The 22,375-nt window shown below is 52.8% G+C and overlaps 1 protein-coding gene across 1 annotated transcript in view; it reads left to right on the plus strand.

Annotated features, from left to right (window-relative positions):
* Nucleotides 1-22,375, plus strand: part of ZNRF3 (zinc and ring finger 3) — a 144,913-nt gene that overhangs the window by 113,948 nt on the left and 8,590 nt on the right. The window contains exons 3-6 of the mRNA XM_061385241.1: nucleotides 18,658-18,732; nucleotides 19,127-19,258; nucleotides 20,609-20,719; nucleotides 21,667-21,834. Of these exons, the coding sequence (XP_061241225.1) occupies nucleotides 18,658-18,732; nucleotides 19,127-19,258; nucleotides 20,609-20,719; nucleotides 21,667-21,834 (486 nt within the window). The remainder of the gene's footprint in view (nucleotides 1-18,657; nucleotides 18,733-19,126; nucleotides 19,259-20,608; nucleotides 20,720-21,666; nucleotides 21,835-22,375) is intronic.

A 22,375-nucleotide genomic window follows, 5' to 3' on the forward strand; every position in this document is an offset into this window, starting at 1 on the left:
TTCCGGATTCTCCCCCCCCCCCAATTCTAAGTTCTCTATTGATGTATAATAGTACATATTTGAAGTGTACAATTTGATAAGTTTTTACCACCACCCCCCCCCGACCCCGTACACACACACATCCATGAAGCTAGGACCAGAGTCAAGATATGGACTTTCTGTCGCTCCAAAAAGTTCCCTTTTGCCTCTTTGAAACCCTTCCCTGCCCCCTCTCTCTTGTCCCTTGCCAGTCCCCAGACAACCATTATTTGCTTTCTCCTCTGTAGATTAATTTGACTTTATATGAATAAAATCATATAATATGGACTCTTTAATCTGACTTCTTTCACTCAGCATAATTAGCATACTTTGCGATTCATCCATGCTGATTGTATCAGCAGTTTATTCCTTTTAAAATTTTAAAGGAGAAAAGGGAACACTGCTGTTTTTTTTCCCTCTGAACTTGGCCCAGGACTATTGAAGTTACCTACCAAATTGTACATTAACCAACTAATGCCAGCAATGAGTTAATCTATAACCTCATCTGTTACCGGTTAACGCGACCCCTCCCCAAACCTAAGCTCCTCCTGACTGTCAGTCAGACCCTGATCCTGGGCACCGTTTCCCTTGGGGGCTCAAACTGAAGTCGGGCTGCAGGGCTTGGGGAACCCAGTACTTGGGAGTCTTGGTTCATCCCTGCCCACGGTCGAATCTGAATGTAGCCCATCTTCGTGTTCTCATGACAGGGGGCTCTGGGCTTTGTGATGGTGTGGCTGTCAGAAGAGCAGGCTCTGGGTGCTCTGAGAGAAGCTTGGACTTCAGTCAGCTCTCTAAGTTTGAGCTATGCAAATGCCCAGTAGAAGCACATTCAGTATATGGGGCGGAAATAAGGGGACCCCTGTGTTGTTTCAAAAGTACTCACTTTAGGATTTTTGTTTTTTAATAATGAACTCGATTCACTTGAAATTATTTGAATTGACACTTCAAGACTCCATCTCCTTTTAAGGCTAACATACACCTGTCTGCTATCGAGTTCATTACAGTTCACCGTCTTCCTTTCACAGATCGGTTTCTTTTTAACAGCTCTTTCCTTAAATGTTTGGTTTCAGACCTCTTAGTGTAGGAATGTTCTAGTAAACGACTGCTTAAGATAATATGCAAAATATTTATATTCTAACGCATAGGTACCGGTTAAATATATCTTTCAGCTATTTTTGGAAAACTACCATTGGACGCCCCTGAGTTTTGATTTTCTCCCAAAAGGAAAGCTCAGACATGACACAACATAATAGGCTACAGAGAAGTGGGGGGCAGGGCCGACAGGATGTGAGTTGAACGCCCTCCCCCGCTGCCAGTGTGCTCTGACCTCGGGAAGTCACCGCATCCTCTGCAAATCTGGGACGTGGGGCTAGGTGCTCTTTAATCCCGTTCCAGGACCGAGAGACACTTAATCGATTCAGATGGACCATAGTCGAGGAGGTCAGCGTTGCCTCAGAGGCCCCCTTTGTCCCTCTGTGTGAGGACTGCGGCGGCTCCTCAGCTGGGCCATATTGGTGCCCAGGAGAAGCAGGCTCACCTTCTCTTCTGGATCTGGCTCCCTGGTCCTTCCAAGCAGCCAGCCTCCCGCGGGGGAACGCAGTTTGACTTGCTTAGCTTCCCAAGGATGCCTGCCAGTCCCCCACTGCCTGCCTGATGGTGGGGTGCCTCCTGAACCAGCCCTGGCATATTCTACCATCACCTGCTTGTTTTTCGGGGGTGGGGGTGGGTGGGTTACATGGGCTTCCCAGATGGCGCAGTGGCAAAGAAAGCACCTGCCAGTGTAGGAGACAAAGGTTCCCGATCCCTGGTTGGGAAGATCCCCTGGAGGAGAGCATGGCAACCCGGTCCAGTGTTCCTGCCTGGAGGATCCCATGAGAGGAGCCCATGGGGTCGCAGAGTGGGGCATGACTGAACATCCACCCACCCCACTCGTAGTCTCAGCCCTCTCCGCTTACCTACCGCAAGCCAGCCCGCCAAGCCCTCGGATTGGGAAACAAAGCGTAAGCACCTGGATCGTGACCCAGCTCTTTTCCTGTTCTTCTTTTGAGACTTCCCCAACAGGAAAGGCTCTGGGTAATTGATAGAGATTATCCCTGATTCCCTTAATGTAACCTTTTTACTCTTTCCTTTTCCTGGGATTAAGCTGTTCCTTTGCAAGAAGTCCTCTTCTTAATGACACAGTCATCGACCCATTATTGACCAAAGGAAGCGATCCAGCCCAACCCCACCTTTCTGTGGTTCACAGTCCCTTTGGTCTCTTTCATTATAAACGACTTTCAAAGTCATTAACTGGTTTTGTTTTGTTTTGTTTTGTTTTTTTCAATTTTTGGCACAGTGAAAGGCCATCAAACTACACTTTAAAATCAATCTGCCTTCTTGAAGCAATAATTGTCTGTGTATTTGTTGTCGCTATGAGTGTTCACACAGAAGAGGTGTTTTAGAATTTGCTGAGTGAGGGTTCCGAGGCAGTATGCCCTGCCCGGGATGATGAGTTGAGGTCTGACGTAAAGCAGAGACACGTGGGCCCTGTCGGCAGGCACCTTTGTTCCCCTTATTTCCCGCCTTTCCCGTTTTTCCTTCATTCAAGGGGTATTTCTTGCTCTGCATACAGGGCCCCCAGTGTGACTGCTGCAGCTCCAAGCTAAGAGGGATTAAATCTTTTAGGACTGGGCCTGCTCAGCATATGTCTGTACCATCATGGTAGGCACTCGAGAAATATGTGGTACATAAATAACTCCTGGGGAAGACTGTCAGAATTACACATTTGCCTGTAAGCATAGAGCAAGCAAACTGAGCCTTGTGTAGGGGTCAGGGCACCCCTCCCAGAAAAAAAATGCAATTTCAGTTAGTGATCCAGAAATGTCCGTACACCATAGGGGCTCTTGCACGCTGTGTGCTGGAAACTAACCTGTGGGCCTGCTGCCTGCTACCGAGAGAAAAGGAGAGTTAGTTGGTAAGTAGTAGTCAAGCTGAAGAAGGCAATGGCAACCCACTCCAGGACTCTTGCCTGGAAAATCCCACGGACAGAGGAGCCTGGTAGGCTGCAGTCCATGGGGTCGCACGGAGTCGGACACGACTGAAGAGACTTAGCAGCAGCAGCAGTAAGCTTCCCCGGTGCTCACTGGGAAAGACTCCACCTGCCAGTGCAGGAGATGCAGGTTGGATCCCTGGGTCGGGAAGATCCCCTGGAGGAGGAAATGGCAACCCATTCCAGTATTCTTGCCTAGGAAATCCCAAGGACAGAGGAGCCTGGCGGGGCTACAGTCCATGGGGTTGTAAAGAGTCAGGCACGACTGAGCGACTAAACAACAGCAACAAAGTAGCAGTCAGTATCCACACGGTGGCTTCAGGGACCAAGCTGTGTAACCACCGTCGCGTTACAGGGCATCGCCTCTTCCCTTCATAGGACTTGACGGTGTCTGCAAGGTCTTCGGCCTCAGCCGGCACCTCACGTGTCCCGCTCCCAGCCAGCCTTCCCTTCCTCTTCATTTGGGCAGTTTGGCCGCTAAAGCCCTTCCCAGCCACACGCACCACCCCCCATCCCAGCTCTTCTTTGGAGCACCTACTTGGAGCATCCCTCAAGGTGGTGGTCCCACATGGTTGGGCTCTCGATCCACTTGTTTCCCCTGTTGGTCCAGCTCCCTCTCTCTAGGTGAGTGATCTCCACCTCTCTGCACAGGTGAGTGATCACCCCCGACTGCCTTGCAGCCCAGGCGGTGGGCAGGATGGGACTGTGGACCCAGGAAGTAACTGCTGCCGCCACCCTGATGCCGGGTAGGGATGCACAGGAACCTCTTTCTCCTCCAGCTCGGGTCTGTTCTCAGCCTGAGGAAGACCTGCTCAGTGCCTGCTCAGCTTGTCTCCCTCCCCTTCCATCACCACCACCATTGTGGTGGCTGTTTATTGAGCGCCAGGCCTGGAATGTGTTGGGTCTATAGAGATGGGCTTATAAGGCTTGTTCTTTGAATTAGACACTAGCATATGGCCTTTCTGGGCTGAAGGAACTCCCATGATGTTTTCTAGCGTGCCCCACTATCTCAGCTGCTCTCGCCAGCTTCCCCCTCCACACCCCCAGTCCCCGTCCCCAGAAGGGCTCCCAGCGGCACAGCTGTCCTGACTTCCCGAAGGGAAGTGGATCTGAGGTGGGCAGGTGGGATTCCAGCTCTGTGGCTAACTTGGCTCAGGGTGTGCTTGAAGATTTTGTTCAAGAAAGCATGGGTATTGTGAAGAAAAATGGGACTTTGGAAATGGAATCCTTCAGAGTCTCATCTTGAATTTTCATCATCCTATTATCACAGAAGACTCCTCTGAACTCTCATTCTGTTGCTCTGTCCAGTCAGGGTATGCAGGCCCCTGGGCCCTGGGAGATCCTCTGCAGTGAACCCTAAAGTTGCCCCTTACTGGGTAGGCGGTTGCTCTGTGCCCACAGCCCCTCCCCTGGCCCTGCATGAGGGCCTTGGCACATTTGCTGCCTGCAGGGTCCCAGGTACCCTGCCGGAGGATGCCTGGGATAGTGACTGCCCCCCAGACCTTTGACCTTTGACTCTGAGCCTCCTGCTTGGTGGGGGAGTGGGGCACATACCATTTCCTCAGCCAGACATCGAAAGAAGCACAATTATTGCCTTGAAGCACATTTTTCTGAGCGCTTTCCTTAGGTCTGAGTTACAGCAGCCTAAGTGGGCTTCTAGAAACCAAACAGCCCGACTGAGAAAGGAATCAGGCTGTCCTGGGACCGGGGCTGGGGTCGGGGGGTTGGCTGTGGACAAGGGATGGGTAAGCTAGGGCTGAGCAGCACACTCCCACTGCCCCATCCTCTGGCCCCCTCAGGGTCTCAGTCTGGCAGTGCAGCTCTCAGCTGTGCCCAAGGATCAACCCAGGGAGCCTTCAGCCCCACAGAGGCGGGGTCTGCCTCCCGCCCTGGGCCCCCGGTCTCCAGGGAGGGCCTGCCCCCACCCCGTGTTTTTAAGAGGCTCCCAGAACATTCAGATGTGTTTCTGACCACCTTCTCCTGGTTCTGTGCCTAAACCGTGAGGTTCCTGTGTGTCCACAGTGTGCAGCACAGTTACGCTGACTTCCAGAACCTTCCACAGGTACAGTCCCTGTGAGTCCAGCAGAGTGCCTGCTGCTCTGTGTGGGAACTGAACCTGCAGGAGGGACCTGGAGAGGAGAGGAAGCCTGCACACAGGCGGTCACGGGGAGGGCCAGGGACCCCAAGGAGACACTCCTCGTATACCTACTGCATCGAGATGGAGAGGGTGCTGAAGGGCTTACCGCACACCAGGCGCTTTCTCTTCTCGTCTGTTAGCATCATCCCCGTTGTGCAGGTGCTCACAGTCAGAGATGGGGAGGTGAGCCGGATTTTTTTTTCTTTAAACACCAGCAGTGCTAAAAGAACCCGGGTCAGCCACCCATTCCCAAGTCACCTTCTAGCTACTGTTCTTCCTCAGGGCCACCGTGGTTGGGGGGGTGTCATCAAACCCCTCCCCGGGCTGAGGGGCACCTGGCAACTCTGCCCAAGGTGGGCTGGGGGAGAGGTGTGGTTCTGTTGCTGCTATAAATGACTTTGGTGTAAAGTTAAGAGACGATGAAACAATATCACTCAAGTCCTAATACAAGTCACAGATACAAGGAATCATGACAGTAGGGTACACAGGGGAGGACCGATGTGAAACAAGCTTGGCAGATCCTTAAGAACCAGTGAGGCTGTACCGCCTGTGAGCCCGCACTGCCTAAAGACCAGTGGACCGACCTCCCGAACGAACGGCTTCTGACTGAGACAGTCATGAGCTCTCAAAGCAGCTAACCTGTACATAAGCAGGACGTTCCACCCTGCCACCCCACTTCATGTCGACTGTGTGAGCTGCACGGCATTTGTAAAGGGAGTTTTAAAGAGCAGGGAGTCTAGCTGGGTTAGGATAAGAGATACCTGGAACTTCATTGTGGGGTTGGAAAATAGAATACTTACTTAAGGTGTTAGTGGGTGGGGCTTCCCCAAGGCTCATGCCTACCAACACAGGAGACACAAGAGGTGCAGGTTTGATCCCTGGGTTGGAAAGATCCCCTGGAGGAGGCAATGGCAACCCACTCCACTATTCTTGCCTGGGAAATTCCATGGACAGAGGAGCCTGGCAGGGTACAATCTGTGGGTTTGCAAAGAGTCAGACACGACTGAGTGCACACACACATAAACTGTTAGTGGACTACCATTCATGTCTGTACGCATCTCCATCAGGCTTGACTTTTGGAAACCCCTAGGATACCATGCGGAGAAGGCAATGGCACCCCACTCCAGTACTCTTGCCTGGAAAATCCCATGGACAGAGGAGCCTGGTGGCCTGCAGTCCATGGGGTTGCGAAGAGTCGGATACGACTGAGTGACTTCACTTTCACTTTTCACTTTCATGCATTGGAGAAGGAAATGGCAACCCACTCCAGTGTTCTTGCCTGGAGAATCCCAGGGACGGAGGAGCCTGGTGGGCTGCCATCCATTGGGTCGCACAGAGTCGGACACGACTGAAGTGACTTAGCAGCAGCAGCAGCAGCAGGATACCATGAGTATTTCTCTAGCCTCGGATTATGGAGAGAGGCTGATGTCACATTCTCAGCTCCCCACAATACCACGGCTGTATCATGTAACCACTGGCTGTCCAGCTCTAAACCAGGAACAAGCCCCACCTCACCTGCAGACGTGCTGTGCAGGCTCAGGGCTGTCTGAAAGCACTCGTTGCCTCACCCTTACATAACACGTTACTTTCCTTCTTTAGGTCTGATGCTCTGGGGCAGGCATGTCCCAAGACCAGGTGGGGGAGGCCCAGTTTCTACAGCTTCTGGCCACTCGAAGACAATCCAAGAGGAAGCCCCCTTCTAAATTGTTTCTGGGATCCCAGATCTCCCCCAAGATGGCCCTGTGCTGGCTTCCAGGACCTTGCAGTTCTCTCCTCCAGGATCCTCCTTCTGGGGCAGGGTACCCTGGCAGCACAGCCCTCTTCCCAAGGAGGGTGGGTAGACTTTGGCCTCGAGGCTGGGGTGACCCCTCGCATGTGCACAAGCTCGCCCCACCCCACCCCCGCCCCAAATGCAGGGTGGGCCTGGGGGTCAGCTTTCTCCATACCGAAACATTCCGACAATGAACTCCAAGGAGTTGGAGAAATTACAGTTAGAACCTGGCCTTTCAAGTCTCTATGAAGGTGTATATGTTAAGATATGTATGCGTGTGTGCATCCAACTCTGTGCATGGACTGCAGCCCGCCAGGCTCCTCTGTCCATGGAATTCTCCAGACAAGAATACTGGAGTGGGTTGCCACTTACTCCTCCAAGGGGTCTTCCGCCCAGGGATCGAACCGGAGTCTCCTGCATTGGCAGGCAGATTTCTTTACCACTGAGCCACCTGGGAAGCCCTCAAGATAGATGGTAGCATTTATTTTATTTAAAGGTTTGTTAGTTTCCCCCCAAGCCCCACAGATGGGAAAAGCAAGCCTGCCTGGGGCATGCAGAAATTCTTTCATGCAGATTCCCTTCCTCTTAATAAAAATAAGAAAACATACAATCAGACTATCCTAGGGTTTTTTTGTTTTTGTTTTCATTTTGCCACCTGATTCAGGAATTCCTCTGCCTCATCAGCAGTTTTGCCTGGGATGCTAGTTACCTAGCTTCTGGACCTATCTGAGTTCAGCTGAACCAGGAGAGGCCTCGGAATGTGCCTCTGACAGGTACCCCAGAGGCTTCATGCAGCTCCTGACTCAGTGGTACCTCGGCCCTGTCTGAATTTTAAAACTGACTGAGAAACTCAGAAAAATCCTGCAGGGGGAGGCTCCCTGAAATAGGCATCTCCAGGGCAGGGGCCCAGGCCTGCAGGCTGCCCTGCACCCCACGACTTGCCAAGGTTGAGAAGCAAGTCTGCCAGGCTTGATGGTTCTCTCTGCGAGGAGCCCAGCCTTTGCTCTCCTAGTGGAAGGGAGCCTGTCGGGTCTTCAGTCTCTGCAGGCACTGTTGTTAAGCCCGATCCCGCCACCTAATTAACACTTGTTTATATTAAACAAGCGTTAGCTGCCGAATGCAGAGAAGGGGGTGGTCCTTTTTGAAGTTTCTAGTTGCTGACTTTATAAGATCTGGCCTCAAGTGGGGCTTCTGGAAACTCATCAACCCGACACAGCAGCTAACAAGTCCTTCGAGAAGTTTCTGTCGCAGGCAAGGCCATCTCCCGAGGAACAACCCAACCTGCGGAGGTTCCCCCTCCCCCCCGCAACACCTCTTGACCCGGCAGCGCGGTGGCGCAGGAGGGCGTGGACAGCTTCCCGGGTTTGGGTGCTCCTCGTCAAGGTGTTAAAACAAAGAGGATCGTTGTGTTTCTTGGAACTGGTCTAAATGTCTCTGTTTAAGATCTAGGGAACCGCATTTCCGTTCGTTTTCTGCTCGTGAAGGGTACCAACCTGGTGATGGCGCCGTGACACGGCCGCGGCCCCCAGCCTCTCCTGCCGGTTCCTTTAATTAGGAGAAATTAAGTGGGGCTGCTACATATTTTGAGAATAAATAACACTATTTAAACGCAGGCAGCCTTAACCACTAACTTAACCGCTGAGTTCTCGCTGCTACATGTCTCCTAAGTAGATCGGCATAATCTTCACTAGGACTTAAAATGCATCACATTCGTTCCGGAGCTCGGAACCCGCAGCCGACGCGAGCCCCGGGAGGGCTTAATGACTTTAATTATGGCGAGAAATACCTTCTCCGGGCGGGAGGGGCGCGGCCGGCGGGGTGGGGTCAGAGGAGGCCGGATGGGAGCCCGGCTCCCCCCCCAACCCCCGCCCCCCCGAAGACGGCCCCGCGGCGTGGGGGAGGGCCTCGGAGTTCTGAGCGGTGTTTGTGGCTTCGGCGCTTTGATCTCCGGCCAGGGAAACCTGGAAGGTCAGGCCGGGCTGCAGCCAAGCCCCGGAGCCAGGAGCCGATGGAGCGGGCCGGGCCGCACCACCCACCCGCCTCCCCCATCCGCCTCCTCCCGCCCCCGGAAGGTGAGCCCGCCTGGCCGCCCGACACCCGCACTTCCCCACACCCACCCCCTCACTGGGTTGGAGCTGTTTTGCGTTGGTCTCCCTTTAGGCAGTGGATTAGGGTCTCCCAAGTCGTGGCAGTAAACCAGACACATGCCCTGCAAATTTTGTTCAGTAACTACCCTATCTGTCCTACATACTGGAAACGAAACCAGGTTATTTTCTTAAGCTCTGTGCCCCTCCCCACCTCCTCTCCCTCCTAACCCTCCCCTGCAGAACCCCACCCCCCCCTCCCCGCCCCCGCAGAGCAGCAGGTGATTCCGCTGCCCGGTTAGAGTGTTAGGGTCTTTTTTTTTTTTTTTTGGTTTTTTTTTTTTTTTTCTGGCCAATTCTTCTGACGCCCGCCCCCTCCTTGGCACCAGGCTTTTCTCACCGGTTACCCATGGGCGCCGGTGTGTGACCTCATTTCCTATGGAATGAAAGGTTTCTGTAGGAAAACAGGGCACTTGGTGAGACGGGCCTTGCAAGCCCCCTCGGCTGGCAAAGAGTGTCCCCTGTCGTGCGGTGACTCATGCTTCAGGGCGCAGCGGCGGACCAGAAAGCCCAAGAGCCCCGTGCCTGGGTGGTCACTCAGCCGAGAACACAGGGGCGGAGGAGGAAAGGAAAAAGTGAGGAGGGCAGCTTTAGAATCCACTTAGCGGTGTCCAGAGGGAGGGGCACGCAGGGACCTGGGGAGCTCTGGCTTGTTTGTGCTAGGATGGGACCAGCCAAGAGAGACTGGTGAGCATCAGGCAGGGTGTCTCCGCGTCTGGCTGGTGGTCTCTGTGTGTGGACAGGCCCCTGCCCCAGTGGCAGCCTGAGCAGGGCTTGTTAGGGGGCCCTGCGTTGCTGGCAGGGACCGTGCCTGGAGGTTCACGCCTCAGGTGGACGAGCCTCACAAGCCTGCACTTTTGGTCTCTCATGGCTCTGCCCAAGGGCATGTTTGAGTCTGGGGGTTTGGAATCTGCCGCCCGTTCTGGGATCTTGACAGCAGGGTGGGTGGGCAGCCCAGTGTCCACGCGCTGCCCCTCTGTGTCATGCAGGCCAGTTTCTCCCATCAGTCTTCGAGGAGGAAGGAAAGCCAGGTTTTCCTAAGCGACGAGAGGACAGTGAAAATGCACATCTCCTGCCGTCTGTGCCCGCGCATGTACCTGGAGGTGGTGGTTTGCTCAGCTGTCCTCTGCTGAGAGTTGTCAGGGAGGCTTGCACTCCTCCCAGGAGTAGAAGGGGCACATGCAACGAGTGCCCTGACATCAGAGACCTGCCCACAAGAGGCCTGGGACCCCATAAAGATCCCCAGTGAGGCAGAGCCACTCTCAGGGACTGGGGTGGAGGTTCCCCAGAGAGAATAATTCCTGAGTTAGAACCAACCACCAGTAGAAGGCCCGTACGCAAGCACTGCAGCAGAAGACCCGGCCGCGGCTCATAAGAAACCAAACTGCCAACATCTGCCCAGCGGAGGATCCCGACTTCCGAGAAGATCTGGTAGAGAATGAACCTTCGGCCACTCGGAAAGTCAGAGGAAATAGGAGACCAGGTGGCCTGGAGTGAGCCACAGCCCGTGCTTGGAACAGCAGGGCTCGGTGTGTTTGATGCTAACCCCCGGGGCGAAAGCTCATCCTTTTTAGGTCAATCAACAGACGTTTCTAGGCCATTTTACCCTGTGCCAGGCTCTTTGCGGGATTCTGGGAATGGAGCGGGAAAGAAGTCTGAGGCCTTGGCTGCCCTCTAGTGAGGGAGGCACTTTAAGTAAACAGTGACAGTGTGATGTCACAAGAGCTGTTCCAGTGGGACCGGGCGGGCCAGGGTGCGGAGAGGAGCACCTGCGGCTGTGAGAGCTGGAGGAGGCCCGGCTGGCTACGGGCGAGAGTGGGCAAGGAGCTGCAGAAGCCCCGCCTCGTCAGGCTCCGGGGCTGGTGGGTTGAGTTCACAGAAAGCCGGCGGAGTCACATCCTATTCTGATTTTTTGGAGGATAGCCGATTAACAGTGTCGTGCTGCTTCCAGGTGGGCGGCAGAGGAGCTCAGCCGAACATGCACGTGTATCCATTCTCCCCAAACCCCCTTCCCAGCCAGACTGCCGCGTGACATTGAACAGAGTTCCCTGGGTGTACTGTAGGACCCTGGTGGTTACCCGTTTTAAATAGAGCTCACGTCTTACTCTAAGAGCATCACAGAGTCATTCAGGAGAGTGGGGCAGGGCAGGTCTGCGATTCAGAGAATGCCCTCTTGTGCTGCATGGAGACCCTGTGGGGGGTGGGGGGCGCTGGGGGAAGGTGGGGTGGGCTACGGAGCCCCCAGGGGGGTGGTGGTTGTGACTCACGTGAGAACTGTAGTGTCCGATACAGGATGGCAGTAGTGGGGCTGGGAAAACAACGAATGGATGTGGAAGACGGAATCAGCAAAACTTGGTGAGCGGCTGAGCGTCGGGGTGAGGGCAAAGGGGTGTGGTTTAGCCTGGCCCCTGGATGGCGCTCGTGGGGCACCTTTCTCCAGAGAGAGCCCTGGCTATAAGAAGGCCAGGACCACGTGAAGGGTAGGCACATGCACCTCTATCAGCCTGAGCTGGAACAGTGAGCTTTGCCCCAGGAACAGCTGCAGAAGGAACCCGGGGACCCGCTGAAGCAGGAAGCTGCTGCCAGGTCGTGGACACTAAGCCCTGGGCCTCTGGTGCCATCTTGGATTCCCCATAACCATGGTTTCTGCCACTGTGGGTCATATGGCTGTGTATGCTGGAGGAGGGCTGCACGTGAACACTCTTGAGTAAGAAAGGGGGAGACCTCAGTGCCCTTACCTGCTGCTTGCCAACCGAGATCTCTTCCCCCTCCCAGGACAACAGCAGGTGTGTGGAGACAGACGCCTCTAGAAGGTCCTGGCTTGGATCCTTCCTGGGGTGCCTGGCACACACTTGGCCTTCTTAAGTAGTTGTCACATTGCACTGTATACAGCTGACCCTCAAGTAACACAGGTTTGAAACATGGGTCCACTTAGACACGGGTGTTTTCAGTGGGCAATAGTACAATGCTGCATAACCCAGGGGCTTGAATCTGCGAACACGGAACCGTGGACATGGAGGAACCTTGGAGATTGAGGAGCCGAGTATACAGAGGGTGACTCTAAGTTCCATGGCGATTTCCCTTCGGTTGTGCAGAGGGTCAGCGCCCTGACCCCCGCATTATTTGAGGGTCAACTGTTAATTGAGTGTTTTCACACCAGGGACCACCTCCTTTAGACATTGTCTTCCAGGTCAAAATGTAGATTCTGGCCCATCCCTCCCCCTCCGACCATGCGTTAAGAGCCAGGGAGTAGTTAGGCAGTGAGACTCCTGTCACCTGAGCCAGCCGTTTGCACAGAGCCTTGGGTCCCAAAGCTTCTCCCGTGGAAGGAAAGGTATGGACAGAAGTTGCTGCAGAAAGGGTCCTGTGTCGAAAACACTAGGGCTGCCAGGTAGCTGAGAGCCTTAGCGTATGCGATATTTCTCAAAGGACGCTAACCAGGACGGTGTCTCATCCCCTGAGACCTACTATAGGAACGTGGGATCGGTGGCTCCAGGCGGGTCATTTCGAACTCATTGGCCCTCGGAACAGAACACTCAGACCTTTCGTTACGACTCCCCCAAGGCTCTTCAGCAAGGCCTGCCCCAACACTGCTGGTGAAACGGACCCTCCGTGAGGACCGGGCAGCCACCGTCCTGCTCACCGTGTTCATCCTCCCGGCCTAGCACCCACAGTAACTGGTTAATTACTACCATCGAACGAATAAAGTCATAAATGGCACCACAAAGAGAATTAAACTGCCGCCGCCTACTATGTGAATTTGTCGAGTATGGGCTGTGCCCACCCAGGGCAGTCTGCTCTGTTAGGCTTTTCCGGGCACCGACACGGGTCAGATGTACGTCCTGGCTCCACAGACCCCAGGGCAGGTGAGCCTAGCAGCCAGCCAAGACAATTACATGTGAGATGTTAGCGCCGTCTGACTCCGCAGGACCACGTGTAGCGATGTAAGGAGTGGATGCCACCAGAATGTGAGTACAAGACTGTACATAGAGCACTGATCCTGATGGAGAAAAGGCAGAGAGCCCCTAAATGCCTGTCAGAGAGGCGGTCCACCATGTGTTGGAAGACTATATGTAGCTGGTAAGAAGAAAAACGCTTTTCTGCATACTGCATATAAGGTTGTTGAGTAAATTGTTGAGATAAGGGGGAAAACAGTTGAGAACAGATTATAAAACATTATATACATCCAATTTATTTTTAAGTGTATTTTCATATGTGAGTGTATATACGTATGCACTTTATGCCTGCTGATACATGAATTTAAAAAAAAAACATACATGGAAGGATATAAACCACACTGTTATGTTATAAAGCTGGGATTTGAGGAGGTACTAAGTCGGTTATTTTTTGCTTTCAACTTCTGAGTTATGTTTGAATTTTCATGTCAAGTATGTCACTTTTATTAATTGCAAAAATACTAAAGATGGTCACCTTTGCAGGGGAAAATGCATCATAGAAAGTGATAAGTGGCAGAGGAGAAATCTTTATAGGTATTAGAACTCGGGTAAGAGCTGCTTCTGACTAAAGAGAAGCATTTACCAGTCTTACGTGGGAGGCTTTGCACATGAACTTGACCTTGAAGCATCAATAGGCTAGGTAAGATTATAGTTCACTCTGGAGGTCTTTACACGTGTGAAGTATCTCCTGGAGGGTTACTCTCAGACTGTCAGCCTCCTTCCTAGCCAGCTCCCCAATGTGCCACTTTATCCAGAAGTTAAAACTGTTGACCCAAATTTGTCTTTTATTGTCCTTGTCTTCCTATCTTGTCCTTGCTGCAGATAAATTAAGAGTTGAGTGGGTTTATAAAGAGGAGCATTAAAATCTTATGTGGATTGTATAAAGATTCTTAATAATCTTCATTTTCTTTGGCCCTGGGCCTCCATCCTAGGAGAATTGGAAGTGTAAGCCAAGATTCATTCAACATGGCATTAACTGTAAGAATAAAAAAACTGAAATAGCCCAAATATCAAAAAGATATGAGTGAGCGGGGTATCTGAAGGGATCTATCACAGCCTTAAAGATATTAACAAAAAATTTTAAATGACTTGTTGGAAGATTATGATAAGTGCAAAAAAAAAAAAAACCCCAGAACACAGACTTATATTCAATAGAGGCAAATAAAGAAAAAGTCTGCTTGAAGCCCCCGTATATCAGAACTTCCTGTAAGAGGCTGAAGACACAAGTCTTTGTATCAGTGCTAACAGTCCAGCTTCCTGGCTTATGCTCTGGTCAGGTGTGAGGGCCAAAGGAGAGATTGTGGGCCATCTTTTGGGTTATTTCCGATTCAGGCTGTATTCCACCGAAAGTTTTCCTACAGTAAAGTTTAAGCACTGGGGACCCCACATCCAGTGCTTGATGAAGAAACGGGGAAGCGGTCTGTTCCCAGGGGCTCTGCAGGGGAGCTATGGGGTGGGAGTCTGTGTGTGCGCTCAGTCATGTCTAACTCTTTTCTACCCCGTGGACTATAGCCCACCAGGCTCCTCTGTCCATGGGATGGTCTCAGGCAAGAACACAGGAGTGGGTTGCCCTGCCCTCTTCCAGGGGATCTTCCTGATCCAGGGATCAAATCCACATCTCCGGTGGCTCCTGCATTGGCAGGCGGATTCTTTACCACTGAGCCACCTGGGAAGCCCTGATGTGGTGTAGGACCAGGCCCCAAACCCAGTCTGGGTGTAACTACACACTCTGGGTCAGTGCCAGGTCCATCCCTGGTTGGAATTCCTGAATTTAATCGAAACCCAAGCAGACTCTAGGCTGTGGGTCTCTTCACCCACAAGGTGGCAGTGGGACTATTAGCAGAATGCACAGTATGCATCCAGAAATTCAAGACTCAAACATATCGATAGAAGCACTTCCTTGGCGGAGGACAACAGTCCACGTTCAGGGAGCAGGAACCCTAGAGCACAGTCCCAGGCAAACTTGCTATCATTCAGAATAAGTGTTTATTGAATAACCACAGGGGTCTTGCATTGCAGTAAGTGCCAGTCACGTAAGACCCTGTCTTCTAGAGCTTGACGTTTTGTACTCTGCAAGACGTAAGTCTGCAGGTGTTGGCGCTTTTGTGACATGTCTCAGTGGCTGTGGACGTTGTCGCCTCGGGTCTAGCAGGCCTGGAAAGGTAAATAAGGAACCATGACAGCCTTTTAGTCCACATCCTGCTGTGGGGCTTGTGGTCACCTGCTGGCTGGGGCCGACCTGTGCCGGCCTGGTGGAAGCAGCCGCCGTGATGGAGGGTGGGAACGTGCCCGTGTGAGTGGAGCACGGGAAAGGGTGGGCAGAGGCCTTCGGCTGCTTCTGGGAGGCCTGGCCTGGTCCTCCCACCTGCTTTCTGCTGCCCACGCCCTTCTCAAGCTCTTCTTCTTAATCTAGTCTGTGCACAGATCAGGGGTAACTGCCCTCTCCAGCTAAGCTCAGCTACAATGACTGTCTAGCAGCATCCACCAGAAGGCATCTTCCTAGACATCCATTGAAACAGCCTCGTTTTGAGAAATTTGGACATTTGGGTGTGTGACTTCATAAAGATGAGGCTTTGAAGTAACTCTCCAGCCCAAGTTTGACTACAGAAGACGTGAAAAATCTAACACATGAACACGCGTTCAAGGACACCGCATCCATTTTCAAACTGAAAATGTGGGGTGAGGGGGAACTGTGTGACCAAGTACGTTTTTTCATTTGCTTTGGGAATAGTATGATCAATGTGTCATTTTCAAAGTGTAGATCATTCATGGCCTGTTTTTAAACCCAGGCTTTTCAGGTGGCTCAGTGGTAAAGAATCGGCCTGTGAAGCAGGAGAAACAGGTTCTATCCCTGGAGGAGGAAATGGCAACCCACTCCAGTACTATTGCCTGGGAAATCCCATGGACAGAGGAGCCTGGTGGGCTACAGTCCATGGGGTCACAAAGAGTCAGACCCAACAACAACAACATTCTTAATCCCAAGCCTGCTCCTGACAAGTGAGTTCTGAACGTACTCCTGACCCGCCTCGTGTCCAGTCCTATGTGCGGGAAATACAGCCTTACTTCAACAGCAGCTTACATCAAACCTAATTTTTAAAGTAAGCCACTGTGAGAATGATTGTTTTCTCAAACAAAATATAGGTGCCCTGGGCCCTGTGTATTAACCTGGTTGTGTCTGCAGTTGAGCTATAAACAGGATTTAAGCTCCATGTTCTTGACCTGCTGTTTTCATGAGAGAAACCAGGACACTGGTGCGCCCTCCACTGAGGCTCCCAAGCAAGACAAAGCTGCATGCCCAGCCCCCTCCAGTGCTGCCTGATGTGCAGGGACTGAAAGCCAGTAAAGGAATGAGAGATCCTGTTTATTTCCTCATTGGCAGCCAGTTTATGAACAAGGCTGGGAGGATCTTCCTTGTTAAAGAATCTGCCTGCCATGCAGGAGACCTGGGTTCGATCCCTGGGTCAGGAAGACCCCCCGGAGAAGGGCATGGCAACCCACTCCAGTATTCTTGCCTGGAGAATTCCACGGACAGAGGAGCCTGGTGAGCTACAGTCCATGGGTTCGCAAAGAGGTGGACACAATTGAGTGACTCACACACCCCCTGAGCAGAAGACTGGCACCCATTTACTGTGGCCCCCGAGGACCTGCTGACCTCAGGCAAAGGGGTCTGTGCCCCTAAACAGCTTTCTGGAGGAAAGTAACACCATCTGGCTCCAAACTTTCTCACAGGGACATCACATCCTCTCTTGCTGGAGGCAGGTGACAGCCATCACAGCTCTTTCTGCAGCACTCTGGACAGCCCGTTGCCTCTACAAGTGGCCGAGACTAGTCCTTCATGACACAGGCTCTGTCCCCCTTTTACCGGTGGGGAAACTGAGACTGGGGACTGAAAGAGACTTGGTGACCCACCCCGCATCGGCAGCTTGTCTGGAAGAGCCAGGGACAGCACCCAGGAGCTCCTCCTGATTGGGGCGCACCCAGTGGGGAACCAGGGTGGGACCTGCAAGCGGCAGAGCAGACCAAGTACAGCGAATCTCAGTCCAACGGGAAGGGGTCCTCAGCAGAACAAGGACAGCACTCAGGTGCCTGAGCTCGTTGAGCTGCCGAGGGCTTCGCTGTATCCCGAAGAGTTCACTGTCCTGCTTGTACCAAGTGCAGGGAGCAGGCTTATTGTAGCAGCTGTGGGGCAAGACTGCCCTCTAGAGGGCTGATGGAGCATTGCCCTAGCCACATTCCAGTCTAAGGCTCAGTGTTGCTTTCCCATGCTGTATCCATGTAGTGGTTATTTCTATGGAAGGAATTTAGCTTTCGCTCTTTCTCAAGCAGTCTGGCCCATAGAGGCTTTCTTGACCTCTGAGTACTGGCCATTATTTGTCCATCTTACAGAAGGCTGGGCTTTCATTTTGGTCCCCTCCCCCACCCCTCACCTTTAGAGGAGTCTTGCTTCCCTAACAAGATTCAGGTTCTTAAAAGCAAGGATTATGTCTGATTCTTCCTCAGCTTTACCCTGTTGTTCCCTTAGCTGGACATGAAACTAGAAGGTTCACCAGGATGGAAAGGAATCCTTTCCACCCCCAAAAAAGAATTCCACCGCTTCTCATTTGTTCCTAAAACATTTCATCTCTGATCAGTAGTTCCCCAAATGGTTGAATCCTCAGAAAACTTTCAGAACTCAGTTTCCTGGGCCTCACTCCAGCCCTGCTGAATCAGGCTCTGTGGTCTGAGCCAGGAAATCTGCTTTACAAACTTCCCCAAGTGGTTTTTGATGTGTGGCCAGGTTTGGCAGCCAACAGCTCTAAATCCCCATTTACAATTATTTCTCCTAGCCTTTCCCCCCACCCGACAGCATCTCCAAAGGTCTTCAGCTCATGTCCGTTATTAAAACGGACCATTTTGAGATTCCTCTGGACATAGTCACAGGCTCTTCCAACTGCGGGGCTGGACGACACGGGGGAGAGGAGACCACAAGAGAAGGACCCAAGGCATGTGCTTTTACTGCCAGTGACCCTGTGTTCATAGCAGAAATTACTGAAACCAGTACCTTTATGCTGACGGGGCAGGTTGTCAGTTTGTAGTCTGATGTTAAGGCTTAGGCTGAAGAGGGAGACAGAGGTTAATTGAGTACCTAGTTATTTATTTTTACCATTTCTATCTCATCTAGTTCTCAGGTTCAACTGAACAAGGCACTGTTGCCTACCCACGTCCACCCCCATCCCACTCCCACCCCCTCCTTTAAAAAACAGAAAAAAAAACAGGCAAGTTGAGGCTTGGGGTTCCCTGATAGCTCAGTTGGTAAAGAATCCGCTGCAAGGCAGGAGACCCCAGTTTGATTCCTGGGTCGGGAAGATCCACTGGGGAAGGAAAGGGAAAGGCTACCCACTCCAGTATTCTGGCCTGGAGAATTCCATGGACTGTATAGCCCATGGGATCGCCAAGAGTGGCACGCGACTGAGCGACTTTCACTTAAGTTGAGGCTTAGGAAAGTTAGTAACTCTTCCAGTCACATAAGTTTGTGACCATCAGATTCTGCATTCGAATACAGGTCAGATTTCCAAGGCCAGCTTTGTGGGAACGTCCCTACATGCTCTTTCTCACTCTCCCAGGCCAAGCGAGCGGTGCAGCGGGGAGCCACCGCAGTCATCTTCGATGTGTCCGAGAACCCAGAAGCTATTGACCAGGTAAGCTCCTGGGGCCAGGCCAAGGCTGCAGGGCCCCTGAGAGAAGCACCTCCCTTACTTAGCCTGGCTTCTCACAGTCGTATCACCTGGGTCTTCGGGGCCCTTGCACTTGTCTGCCCTCATTAGTGACCCGTGTTTGTGCATTGTCCTCCAAAGCGAGTGTGTCAAGAGGGGTTAAGAGCCAGGGGGCTGGGAGGCATTGTCAAATACCCTTCATTCTAAAACGGGGGGCATCCTCAGCTTCATCTGCCTGGGAGCCCCCAGCCTATGATGCTGGTGTTTGGGGATTTTCGAAAGGGAATTTCATGTTCTTTTCCTCCAGCTTTTCTTTCTCTCTCTCTGGCTTCTTGAAAGTAATTACATCTTCTAAGCAGCACCTTCTGTCCTTGCTTAGCTGAACCAGGGCTCGGAAGACCCGCTCAAGAGGCCGGTGGTGTACGTGAAGGGCGCAGACGCCATCAAGCTGATGAACATCGTCAACAAGCAGAAAGTGGCCCGCGCACGGATCCAACACCGCCCCCCTCGAGTGAGCCTCCGCCACCTGCCCCCCTCGCCACCTGCCCCCCTCGCCACCTGCCCCTTCCGGCTTCGGCCTTTTTTGTTGCTTCCGGCTTTTTCCCCATCTAAACCGCTGACGCGCCCCAGGGACCTGCAGGTTTGTAGCAGATGTAAGCCCGGAGGCCAGGGAGAGATTACCATTTCTACTTGAGGGCATCTGAAAAGCCTTTCCAGATATAGATGACTTGTGACCAGGTGTCTCTTCCACCCGGTGTCCCCTCTGGGTGACTTCCTGTCCTTTTTTCTCTTCTGCCCCATCTTCCCATGAAAGGCTGACTAAGGACTGAAGGGAAGGGCGTCCTACTCTCAGCTGCTTTTCCTGGGTCTCCCTCCTCCCGTGGGTCTTCACTAAGAGGATAAAGCCTGTGCTTCCTCCTTCCTGTGGGGCAAGTGCATTACCAAAACTCCCTAACGTGTACTAGAATCTGGAAATGTAAGCTTTCAACTGGGATGGGAGCTCACGACCTCCAGGTGGTTAATGAACAGCTTTGTCTTCTAGGCTTCTCTTATAGTTGTGTTAAAGCCATGCTGCTGGCATCCTCTGCCCAACCTCAGGCTCAAGATTCTAGGAACCTGGGACAGGTGCTCCATAGATGGTTTATTTCCTCTTCCCAAATATTGGAATATTCACATAAAGGAGGATCCTTTCGCAAAAAATACCCAGATGCTCGTAGCATTCAGTGAGCAAAACTCCACTCCGGCGGGCCAAATGCACATCCCAGATCAGGTGGCTGTAAGGTTTTAGGAGGCTGTATGCCATGAGGGAAAGGTAAGAACTAAAACTAGAGGGAGTTTGCAGAAGAACCGACTTGCGGGCTGCTTTTTAAAGGGAAAAAAGAGCGCTTTGGTAAATATGACTCACTATAGTGGAAGCTGATATTTGTGGAAGCAGCGTACAATTTTCTGAGTTGTTGTAAACCATTAATTATACGGTTAGTAATCACTGTTCCCTCAAAACACGACACTCGCTCCTTTGTCCCATAAATGTGATATTTGTGTTTATTTGGAAGGGCCTCTCCCACCGGGTACGGCGGACTCTACACTGTTCCCCAGGGAGCTGGGCTCAGTGAGCAGAGTTCTCCCAGCTGTTAGGAGGCCTGGCTAAGACCCCGGCAGGCCTCCCCTGGCCGCACTGCAGGCGCTCCCTGGGCCTGGAGAGTGCACAGGGTGCCTGTTAGCAGAAGCCCTGGCGTGTCCCACAAAGGAGGGGAAACGCAGCCCAGAGGCTCCGTCCCTCCGCTGCCCAGAGCCGACCCAGCGCGTGTGCCCATCCCCAGGCTGAAGAGCGCCGTGACTCACTGTGTCTCTTCTGTTCCAGCAACCCACTGAGTACTTCGATATGGGGATTTTCCTGGCTTTCTTCGTCGTGGTCTCCTTGGTCTGCCTCATCCTCCTTGTTAAAATCAAGCTGAAGCAGCGACGCAGTCAGGTAATGGCCCCAGAGCGGCCCATCACCTTCATCCCCGAGGCCCCGCTGCCAGTGCAGACCAGGGCAGGGTCCTGCCCCGACACTGCAGCCTCTTCCCTGCTGGCCCAGAGTCAGCAAAGATGGAGAAAAGCCAGAGCGGAGCTCAGAGCACTGAGCTGTTTCTGTTCCAAAAAGGCCGGTCCTCTCAATACAAGGGTCAAGCGCTGGTGCTGTTTCCAGCCACAGGTTTTTCCAAAAAAAATGTTTGAATGTTAACATGGAGCCCGAGAGTCTTGCTCCCCAGATATGATCAGGGGACCAGCAGGCTCAGCATCACCTGGGAGCTTGGGAGATGCGCAGAGTCTCAGGCCTCACCCCAGACCTATTGCGTCCGAATCTGCATCTACCAAGCTCTCCAGGCGATTCTCAATGAACAGAGGAGCCACGCTAGTGCCCCGGCTGACACAGCACTGCGTGGTTACAGGAAGGAACCGTTTAGGGGCAGAGGGCAATGGAGGGACACTCAGGAGTCCAGACTCTCAGGGGTGTAGCAGTGTGATGTCCCCAGAGAGAGACAGCGCCAAGGGTCGGGTGGGCCGTCAGTGACAGAGCAGCAGCTGGTGTCTGTCGAGCACGTCCAGTCTGCCAAGTGCAGAGCACCCCCACACGTTATTCACTGGCCCTCGGGACGTTCTTCAGTGAAGGGAGGAGCCCTTAGCCCAGAGCAGACTTGGCCAAATAACTCAAGCAGACCTCTGCCGGCTCTGCTGCTTAGGCCAATGTGGTGGACACTCGGGAGTCTGGAAGACCTGCGCTCTTGGGCCGTGGTCTCTCCATGTTTAGTGATTCCTCAGCAGTCTGTCCTGGCTGGATGGAGACTAGCGTTAGGCTGACCGTGGCCCCCCGGGGGGTGACCGCCGCTGTTAACACAACCCAGACCCTCACACGGGCCACGTTCTGCTGCACAGAATTCCATGAATAGGCTGGCTGTGCAGGCCCTGGAGAAGATGGAAACCAGGAAGTTCAACTCCAAGAGCAAGGGACGCCGGGAGGGGAGCTGCGGGGCCCTGGACACGCTCAGCAGCAGCTCCACGTCTGACTGTGCCATCTGCCTGGAGAAGTACATCGACGGGGAGGTAATGGTGGGGGCGGGGCCCAGCCCCGTGGGGACGAGCCAGGGATGAGGGGGACTGGCCCGCAGAGGGCGCACGGGACCGGGAAGGACAGGCCCCACGGGCCTTCCCCACAGCCTTGTGGGATAAGGGCTGAGCCTGCCAAGTGTCCTGGGGGCATCCTGAGACCTTCCAACTGCTTTCCCCCCCGGAACGGGGTGGCCACATGCATAAACACTCTCTCCCGGGGACCTGGCTGGACACAAGTTGATCAGTAATCTATGTAACTCTGGTTTTAAGAATATTTACAGTTAATTTACATTTGAAGAAAGTGAAAGTGTTAGTCACTCAGTCGTGTCTGACTCTTTATAACCCCATGGACTGTAGCCCACCAGGCTCCTCTGCTGTCCATGGGATTTCCTGGACAAGAATATTAGAGTGGGTTGCCATTTCCTTCTTTGGGGGATCTTCCTGATCTAGGGATCGAACCCTGGTCTCCTACATTGGCAGGCAGATTCTTTACTGCTGAGCCACAAGGGGTAGGGAGCTTCTTAAATTAACTAAA

The sequence above is a fragment of the Bos javanicus genome, chromosome 17 (assembly GCF_032452875.1).
Source record: "Bos javanicus breed banteng chromosome 17, ARS-OSU_banteng_1.0, whole genome shotgun sequence".
Taxonomy (NCBI): Eukaryota; Metazoa; Chordata; class Mammalia; order Artiodactyla; family Bovidae; genus Bos; species Bos javanicus.